The 9,742-nt window shown below is 43.0% G+C and overlaps 1 protein-coding gene across 2 annotated transcripts; it reads left to right on the top strand.

Moving 5' to 3' along the window:
* The first annotated feature begins 223 nt into the window (after positions 1 to 223).
* LOC123102718 (uncharacterized) lies at positions 224 to 8,936 on the top strand. Of its 2 annotated transcripts, none has more exons than XM_044524141.1 (15): positions 224 to 540; positions 3,300 to 3,394; positions 3,482 to 3,595; positions 4,273 to 4,377; positions 4,459 to 4,530; positions 5,157 to 5,269; positions 5,548 to 5,682; positions 5,764 to 5,832; positions 5,913 to 6,000; positions 6,091 to 6,162; positions 6,240 to 6,340; positions 6,882 to 6,999; positions 7,089 to 7,148; positions 7,667 to 7,777; positions 8,585 to 8,936. In XM_044524141.1, the coding sequence occupies exons 1-15, from the start codon at positions 360 to 362 to the stop codon at positions 8,690 to 8,692; spliced, it is 1,542 nt and encodes a 513-aa protein (XP_044380076.1). In that variant the 5' UTR covers positions 224 to 359; the 3' UTR covers positions 8,693 to 8,936. The 2 variants fall into 2 exon arrangements, with proteins under 2 accessions (XP_044380076.1, XP_044380077.1); XM_044524142.1 differs by having other exon boundaries at positions 469 to 540; positions 3,463 to 3,595.
* Positions 8,937 to 9,742: the final 806 nt, after the last annotated feature.

The following is a 9,742-nucleotide window of genomic DNA, read 5'->3' on the forward strand; positions in this document are numbered from 1 at the left end:
AGGAACAGGACAGGCCGACGCCTAGCGCTGCCTAAAAGAAAAGAAAAATACTACTAGTTTTCTTTTGAAAGAAAAATAATAGTACTAGCTTGCCCCAATCGCACTCCGACAAACGTCGTTTTCGCCACGTGCACACCAAGGCACAATGATTTAGCAAGGTCCACCACGTGGCGCATCACGCCTCCTCTGTTTATTCGCGCACACAATGGCGTGGACGGGTGCGCCTAGCAATTGCATTGGCAACCACTCCCCTTTCCTCATCGCATTCCCAGACCCCTCCGAGCTCTCTTTTCCACCGCCGCTTCTGCTCGTCGCCGGATTACGATTAGCCCGAACCCTCTGCTGCCGCTGCTTGCGTGATGGCGTCGGCAGCGGAGGAGAAGCATAAGAATCAGGAGGCGGAGACGGGGTCGGTGATTGGGGGCAGAGGTCTGGACGTGAGGAAGGACGGGGTGGCGAGGGAGGTGGTGCGGATGGAGAAGGAGGCGGTGATCCCCATCATCAAGCCCAAACTAGTAATGAAGCTCGCCGACCTCATCGGTAAGTATCCACTCGCTAATACGTACATCGTCACGCTCTAAGCGATTGCGAGTTAATTGGGTCACCACCTCCCTCCCTCGCCTTCCGTCTCCAGCAGGCCCGTCTCTGTATCTCGCTTGCCTGGTTTGTTCGTTGCACTTCTCTTCTTTGCCGTAAAATGCAGTAAGATAAGATAAATAGTTTACCGAAAGTAGGTTGGTGCCGCAATCAACAAGCTCTGGCTCCTAAAATATGTTCTTCATTACCATACCTGACTGGACATATACAGTACAAAATTACAAAAGAGTAGTGCAATCCAAAAGTCCGAACTGATGGAAAGGGCTAGTGCAATCCACATATACTGTAACCGTGATCACGGATCCGATGCCGATGAGATTGCCAAATTCAAGCGCGAGATGCAGAGTCTGTTAAGATGTCAGACTTGGGCTTGCTGAGCTTCTATCTTGGAATCGAGGTGCAGCAGAGCTCAAGCGGCATTTTCATTGCCCAGAGTGTGTATGCCCGCAAGCTGCTCGAGAAGAGTGGCATGGCTGGGTGCAAGCCGTGCCACATGCTGATGGAGCCGTGCTTCAAGCTGTCCAGAGAAAGCACAGCGCCGATGGTCGACGCGACGCAGTACCGCAACATCATTGGCAGCCTGCGGTACCCGGTTCACACACGTCCAGACCAGACTTTCTCCGTCGGCTATGTCTCTTGGTTCATGTAGGCGCCAATGGAAGGACATCTCACCACCGTCAAACACATTCTACGGTATTTCGCCGGCACAATTCACCTTGGCTGCAGATACACCAAGGGAAACAGCACGCCACGGCTCGTTGGATACAACGACAGTGATTTGGGTGGCGACGTGGACACGCGGAAGAGCACCTCCGGAACCCTGTTCTTCCTTGGCGGCGGCGTAGTGCCATGGCAGCGTTTTTGCACTCACTGTCGTGGTCTGCAGCTAGCCTAGTTGATTAGGTCACTACACCGATCAATTTAAGCTTGCCTGGTTGTGGGATGGCACGACATTGTAGGGCGGCTGGTTTAGGGGATGATGGTGTAGCCCACGCGCACATGCGATTTGACTCATGGGATGGTACGAATCCCAAGAATCGCCACGTGACGGTTAGAGCCGTTTCTCTGTAATTGAAGAGTAAAAGGGAAGAAACAAAAAAAATGCTGTGTTCTCTCTTCTCCGACGAGGCAAAAAAAAAAACTCTCTTTCTCGTGTGTGTTCTCCTCTCCCACCTCTCTGGTGATCGCCGGCGAGGCAAAAGGCGGGGTCCATCTGACAGCACACATGTGCTTCATGCGGATGCACACCTGTGCTCTATGCTCATGACAGACAAAAAATGGAAAACCTGAGAAACAGGAAAAAAAACGAAAGAAAAACCTAAACCCCCCAAAAACCGCCCCCATGGGGAAAGCACCCCACATGCGACACGTGCCGACACTGGGGCGCACCACATGGAGCCATTGGAGCACTTCCACGCACCGGGAGTGACCGTACCCTCCAATTAGTTGCTCCCCTCTAGCCCTGCCTTGGGCAACACCTGCACGGGAAGCGCTTTGGGCCCCCTTCGGCCTTGCCCCTGATGCAGTCGCATAGGCACGGGCCATAGGCTACTCCATGTTGCGCCCTGCCCTGCCGATGGGCCTTGCCTGGCGGATGCTACCTCGCATGAGCCGCTTGCATGTGGCATCTGCGTATGAGTATCCGCGTGTTTTTTGCGTGCTCTGCGGCCGATTGCTGGCCTGGATCTGATCTCGCCGATTTCCTCTTGAGCACGACGATTCATGCACCGTTGCTTCAAACTGCTTCTGTCACAACAATTCAGACCCACAGTCTCCCAACCATCGATCACTACACACGGCTCGATCCGCCACCAGTGGTAGCTTGGAACGAACGGTTGTCGCCTCTAGATCAAATTGAATAACCGCCTTGTAACCTAGCTCATGATACCACTTGTTAGAGCGCATGTCGATCCGTCGAGGTCAAGCAGTGACACACGCGCAATGAAACAACACCAAGATTTAATAACGAGGTTCACTGACATGGGTACATCCCCGGGGCATGACTACATGCACTCCTCCCCATGTACTAAAACAACATAGTAGAGTTGATGACAAGCACACCGAGACCATCAGACAGGTCTTCGACCATCCACCACGGCTGGTCCAGCCACCCCTGCTATGGGCGTCCGGACCTTCACTATCGTGATCTTTGTCTAGCCTAACAACTTGTGTCTAGTCTATTTGGTGTAACGCCCCGGCCACAACCCACCGGTTCCTGGCTGTTGCGCGGGATCTAGACTGGCCCCACAGACCAACACTAGTCTTTCCTGCACACTGCCCTCACTCGTGCGCACCCGGGACCAACTTCCCGGTCGGTCACCCATCCTAGAATTACTCCAAGCCAAGCATGCTTAACTTTGGAGTTCTTTTCGAATGGGCTCCCAGAAAAGAAGGAATTCCTTGTTGATATAAGTAGTCTATCATTCCTATTGAGTCAGGCTCTCACATTGGGCTACCCGGCGGTGCCTTTATATAATAGGCCCGGGTTACACATGTCCGACACAAACACCTAACCCTCCGCTAATTACAAGTCCAGCTGTAACCTCGTACACATAATATTCGGCACATATTTTACCAACTGAAGATCTTATTGTATTGATTGTGCTGCAAGCGTTCTTTCTATTCTTAGTGGATTAGATGAAAAGATATCGACACTGGAGGTTTGCCCTTAATTCATTCCATTTCTTCTAATATATGCTCAGAGCATGAGGTGGATCGCAATGAGTTCCTAAAGCTGTGCAAGAAGGTGGAGTACACCATCAGGGCTTGGTATCTCCTCCAGTTCGATGATTTAATGGTGGGCTCTTTTTGATTGTTCCAATTGTTGGGATTCAAATATAACATGCCCAGATTCTTGTGTCTCAGTGTGCACTTCTCGATGCAGCAACTGTACTCGCTATTTGACCCTGTTAATGGTGAGAAGAGGCTGGAACAGCAGAATCTGACACCCGAGGAGATCGATACTCTTGAATTCAATTTCATGACATATCTTTTCCAGGTTGGCTGCAGTACGTTACATATATATATCCTGTCCTGACATATGAAGACCTCCCTTGGTTTTGTATGTGTTCTTTTATTCAATCATCACAACAAACAAAAAAACTGAGTGAAATATTATTTGAAATGCCTATTTAAGAATAACATGTGAATGCAAGTAAACACTGAGGTGACATTAATATTATGCAGACAAAACCATTCATGAGATGTGAAGTCTGAATATCAGGCATTTGTGGCCTCGCTGCTGTTTTTCCATCAAAAACTAGCTAGGCAATCCCATAATACTTTACAAAATAATCTTGGGGTGTCCTGTTGCTAGAACTTCTTACTTTTTGTCGGTACTTTGTTTGCTTAATTTTGCATCGAAATGTATGGTTTTATCAATTGTCTCCAGCTTCTGTTATTGGAAAAATTGTTCCATGTCCTTTTTGTGTTGTTTTGGGCTTGAAATTAGTTTGACTTTCTGGGTTTCCTCGGTAAAGCTTGAAAAGAAAATTCTGTTGATAGTAGGCTGACATATTAACTTCCATTATTTGAACTAGAAAAGAGAACCAAATGGTAATCTGATGATGTGTCACGCCTAATTGACATCATAGTAACAATGATTTTGTAACATTTACTATTTAGTTTATGCGATAGCTTAAAGTTGTAACCATTTGGATCTACTGTATCGAGCAGATAATGGAAAAGAGCAACTTCAAGTTGTTATCTGATGAAGAGTATGATGTTGCACAATCTGGAAAATATCTTTTGAACCTCCCCATCAAAGTTGATGAATCTAAGGTTCAAAAAATTATAAGCTTTTCAAGTTAGCATTAGAAAAGTACATGTCCACTGCACTGAAAATTTTCTCTTCAAACGTAGCTGGACAAGAAGTTGTTGACAACATACTTTAAAGAACACCCACATGATAATCTGCCTACATTTGCTGACAAGGTAATCTTCATGTCTTTGTAACTGACCACTTTCCCTTGATGCCATCTATTATGGTTTTAATTTAAGGAAGTTATGATTACTAGTGTGTTATAAGGGTGTGTTCTCATTTCACGATTTATATTCTTTCCTTACTTTTGCATATCTAATGAGGGTAATAAGTTACTCCTTTTTGCTAATGTTGGGGTTCATATTGTAATAGGAATATTCTAAGGATTTGCTACTCCATATCTGACTGACATGTGGGTAGAGGTGCTACATGCCAGTGACGCATGGAGTGGAAAATCCTTGGATACCAATCTTTTGGGGTGCCAAACTCTTAATTTTTCTTCTCATTATTGAATTGTATGCACCAATCAGTTCACCCAAAAGATCGAGCTATTAGGGAAACGTGGGCCATATATTCAACACCCCCACTTAGGTCACCATACCTTAGACGTGAGATCGATGTAAGGCCCCAACTATTTTCTATTCATACACCATTGGCTGGGACATGAACTTGAGACATGTTGGCTGGCTCTGGTACCATATTGATTTGCACACCAATCAGTTCACCCAAAAGCTTGGTTAGGTTGGAAAAGATGGGCTATATATTTGAACAATTATATTCCGTATTGGCTTCTTTGTAGTACATTATCTTCCGTCGTGGCGTTGGGTTCGACCGTACAACTGATTACTTTGTCATGGAGAAAGTGGATGTACTCATATCCCGAGTTTGGAGTTCATTGCAAAGGGTTACCAGGTATCGAGTTTATTTGAACATCTTTGAACTCTTTAATGAAGGGGAGCCTTGGCGCAGTGGTAAAGCTGCTGCCTTATGACCATGAGGTCACGGGTGCAAGTCCTGTAAACAGCCTCTTGCAGAAATGTAGGGAAAGGCTGCGTACAATAGACCCAAAGTGGTTGCCCTTCCCCGGACCCTGCGCAAGCGGGAGCTACATGCACCGGGCTGCCCTTTTTTTTTTGAAATCTTTAACCCAGGCTAATCCTGATTGCAAAGTTGTTGTAATTCCTTCTTAGGATTGATAGGTTGTTCTCTAAGAAACCACAGTCGAAGTCAAGAAACGACATCAAAAAGACCGATGAAATTATTGAAGACACAGAAGAGCAAGAGCTATTTGTCGAACGCATTCGGCTAGAAAAAATTGAGCTAAGGTTGCTCATAGTTTTATCATTAAAGTTTTATAAGACTACAATCAAATGTAATCTTAAGAACCGGTATGTTCTTCTTGACAGCATAAAAAACCTGATGAGTAAGATGACAATTCAAGAACCTACATTTGATAGGATGATTGTAGTGTACAGGTAGCTTTTCAACCAACCTGCATATTCATGAAAGATTCTTATGCTTCCAGTGGTGATTTAGTGATATATTATATGTACAGGCAGGCTGGCATGAAGGCTAAGCCTAGTCGTGGAATATTTGTGAAGCATTTCAAAAATATTCCAATGGCTGATATGGAAATTGTTCTGGTAAGATCCATATGTATTCAACATCTGTTTAATTGCTTCACTGTCTTGGTGGTTGTTATTGAGGACCTGAAATTGGACCATATTTTGTAGCCAGAGAAGAAGAATCCCACTTTAACACCAATGGATTGGGTCAAGTTTCTTATTTCTGCTGTTATAGGTTTGGTATGTTCCTACTATCTGGTTCTCTCTGGATGCATTTATTTCAATACTTTACTATATTAACTGCTTGTTACTTGCAGGTCACTCTTGTTGGTTCTCTTGAAATGCCGAAGGCTGATGTATGGGTTGTCATTGCAATCATGTCTGGGGTGATTGGCTATTGTGCTAAGATCTACTTCACGTACGTGTTGAATAATTGAGAAGTTTTCCATTAAGTTTAATCCTGAAAAAGGTAGATAAAAAACATGATAATCATAGTAGAGATGATAATGGAATCAAATAACAGATTGATGTAACTAGTCATGCAACCGGGTACATAACGGACGAATATCATATCCATTTCGATTGCTACTAGTAGTAGACCAAACACAATCCCTAACAGAAGGGAGAAGAACACATATGGTGCGGTGGAAGAAGAGTTCCACACTCCCTTTGCCATGCATGAATAAGCCATAAGGGCCTCTGAGATTTTCAGGAATTATTGGAAATAATAAATGGGCTAAAAGCCCAACAATTCCAACAGTAAGTTCTTGATTGATGTTCTTTGTTTCGGTTTTAGGCAACTTAAACTTACGTTGCGATGTAACCAGTTTCCAATTCGAGCTAAATAAGCGTAGCTCACTAACGTTTGTTTGTAGATTTATTTTGATATACTAGATTAAATGTGATCTTATTATATTTATCATTGGTTGTATGTGATGGATTTGTATTTTGTGATACAGGTTTCAGCAAAATATGACACTATATCAGAATTTGATTACAAAATCAATGTATGACAAACAACTTGATAGTGGGAAAGGAACACTTCTACACTTATGTGATGATGTGATACAGCAAGAAGTACGGAGCAAATAAAAAACGTGTCTTGCAATACAAGTTTTACCTATATCTATGTGCTGTGTACTGATATCCGTCGTTTTTCCACATAGGTTAAGGAGGTCATAATTTCTTACTATATTTTAATGGAGCAAGGGAAGGCAACTATACAAGTAAGCAGGGCGAAGTAGTGTTATGCGATATCACTTCCTCTATTTTGGGTATCTCTTGTAGCATTTATCTCCATTTTGTTGTTTTTGGTAATTATTATGCCAAAATTTTCCATTACTTATTCAACTCTTGTTTTGCCTCTTGTAATATTTGAGACCTTTGACATTATTATATATTATCCTGAGTTTACCTTGTGTTCCGGAGGCTTGTCTCAGTAACATCAGTGTCCATCATCATGCATTGTTAGAACAGAAATGTGTTCCATGTGCATTGTTATATGTAGGTGTTATTTGTTGTTTGGCCATCGCAGATGTTAGTTCTTGTATATAAATAAAGTATTTACTCGATCGCATTAGTTGCCCAATAATTTTAACCAAATATCACTCTTTGTACAAGATATTGCAATGAAGAAATTTCTGGGTTGCTGTACATTCATTTGTTTTTTTTTTCTTGGGGAGTGACCACTAACGAGGACTTACGAACCTTATACAGTATTTTATTGTTGTGCTGTTCTTTCCAGGATCTTGATTTGCATTGTGAGGAGCTAATTAAAGAGGAGTTTGGCGCCGAGTGCAATTTTGATGTTCACGATGCTGTAAAGAAGTTAGAGAAGCTTGGCATCGTTCATCGGGTAAATCTTTGAACAGTTTCATTCTGATCCAAAAATCTACAGTAATGACCTCTATACTTGTGTCGAAAGTTGGAAGTTTGGATCAGCTCCAGCAGTCCAGCTGGTAGGTCTGTGTGGCAGGTAAAAGCTAGTCAGGTTTGCCGTAAAAGTGGTTGCATGTTTGTTTGAAAATAGAACTTGTAGGTTGCATGTGAGAACCACTCTCATGGAATGTGGTCTCTAGTTGATTACCAGCAGTTATGCAAGGATTTTGTTGAAAAAGAAGGTTATTATGAGCTTATCTGGTTGAAGAAAATGGTGATAGTGGTTCGACCCCTTTGCTGTTATTGCCCGTTAGATGTTCTTTTTTGGTGATTCAAACATGAGAAGTAAAGAATTAGAGCTGCATCTACTTTTGGAGTTTGGACTATGTTAAGTTAATTTCACCTCTCTCTTTTTTTTTTGCAATTTCATCATCGTCTTGTCCTATGTTATGTTATTCATGTGATGGAGAAAGAAACATGTAGCTTCCAATATTTAGTATGGCATAGAAGAATAAATATTGGCACACTAGTATATTCAAAACATGCTGTAAGATTTACCATCCATCAGAATTTGCATTTGAACTAGTGCTTTGAAGAAAATATATATTGCAAATGGTGCATGTCCCATGGTTGTCTCTGCTTCCTGTTTAGCTCCTGCTAGCTTGTTACATAACATAGCTTTTCACCATTCTGGTTGACAGTCGTTAGCTGAGTAAATATCATCCAACCTACAGTCAGTTCCAAGGTAGTATCTTCATGCTTACAAGGAATTTGTGCCCCTCAGGATTCGATTGGCAGAATCTTATGTGCTCCGTTAAAGCGTGCCAACGAAATCATAGGCACCACGACTGAAGAAATGGTGATGCGAGCACAACAGAACCCTGCTTCTTAACTGTCGCCTCAAAGGAAATGTATTTCTCTGTATAAAAGCACAAGCCAGAACTCAGAAGGCATCTGCTCATCCTCAAGGAACACGTTGCTTTCAATGTACCATCTGTACGCAATATCTTAGATTCTATTTTCCGACATTGGCGAGTTCTATTGAGTGTAACTAAGGGTGCCTTGTTTAGGTCCAAAATCTGTACATGTTACTTGTAAATAATAATCATATATGTAATGAAACAATAGTTAAACAATTTTTCTGCATTGCTGCTTTTATTCCTGTTCACATTTACTTGTCCAGAGTTGCTTGTTGAGTAGTGCATTCTTAATAACAGTTAAAATATCCTCGATGTCGTCTGTATATTTTGGAAAATGGATTCCGTTACCAAAGATCCAGGTCAAATCGACATTCAGTCGTTCACCATGTGTGGTCGTTCACCATGTGGTACGAAATCATGATGCACATAGCCAACCCAACAAAAGTTCCAAATATTTCGACACTCCAAACCAAATTGTATGGTCTAGGCGTGTTCACATATAACAGGAGAAACTGGAGGTGCAGATTGCTGCTTGCGCCTTGCGTGGTGCTAACGGTTTATGTAACATCCTAAATGAGACAACCCTACATATTGTTATTGTCATTTATTTAGCTCAGCACAAGAAAAAGCTTGCTTTCTTCAGAACAAGCCATTTATTACTCGAAGGTGATGTGCTACATGGACCGAATTTCTGAGCATGAATCTCTTTGACCAACCAATGATGCAGAAGGTGGATTGCTTCAAGGAAGTGCTAAATACTCTCGAGGATCTTCAGCTTACAAATATCCTCTGTTTCAGTCCTGGATGGAACCGAGAATTAATATAACAGTTCTACGTCACCCTATATGTTTCTGGAAAAAAATGGATGTTAATACTCACTGAAGAAGGAACCAAACGTCAACTTCTAACCCGCTCCTATCCCGCTCCCGTGCGGCGCCGCCGCGCCGCAATGGAGCACCCCCGCCGGCCGCCTCCTCCCATTTGTTATATTTGTGTCGAATATTATATACGCAAGGGGTAAC

This window comes from Triticum aestivum, chromosome 5A, assembly GCF_018294505.1.
Source record: "Triticum aestivum cultivar Chinese Spring chromosome 5A, IWGSC CS RefSeq v2.1, whole genome shotgun sequence".
NCBI lineage: Eukaryota > Viridiplantae > Streptophyta > Magnoliopsida > Poales > Poaceae > Triticum > Triticum aestivum.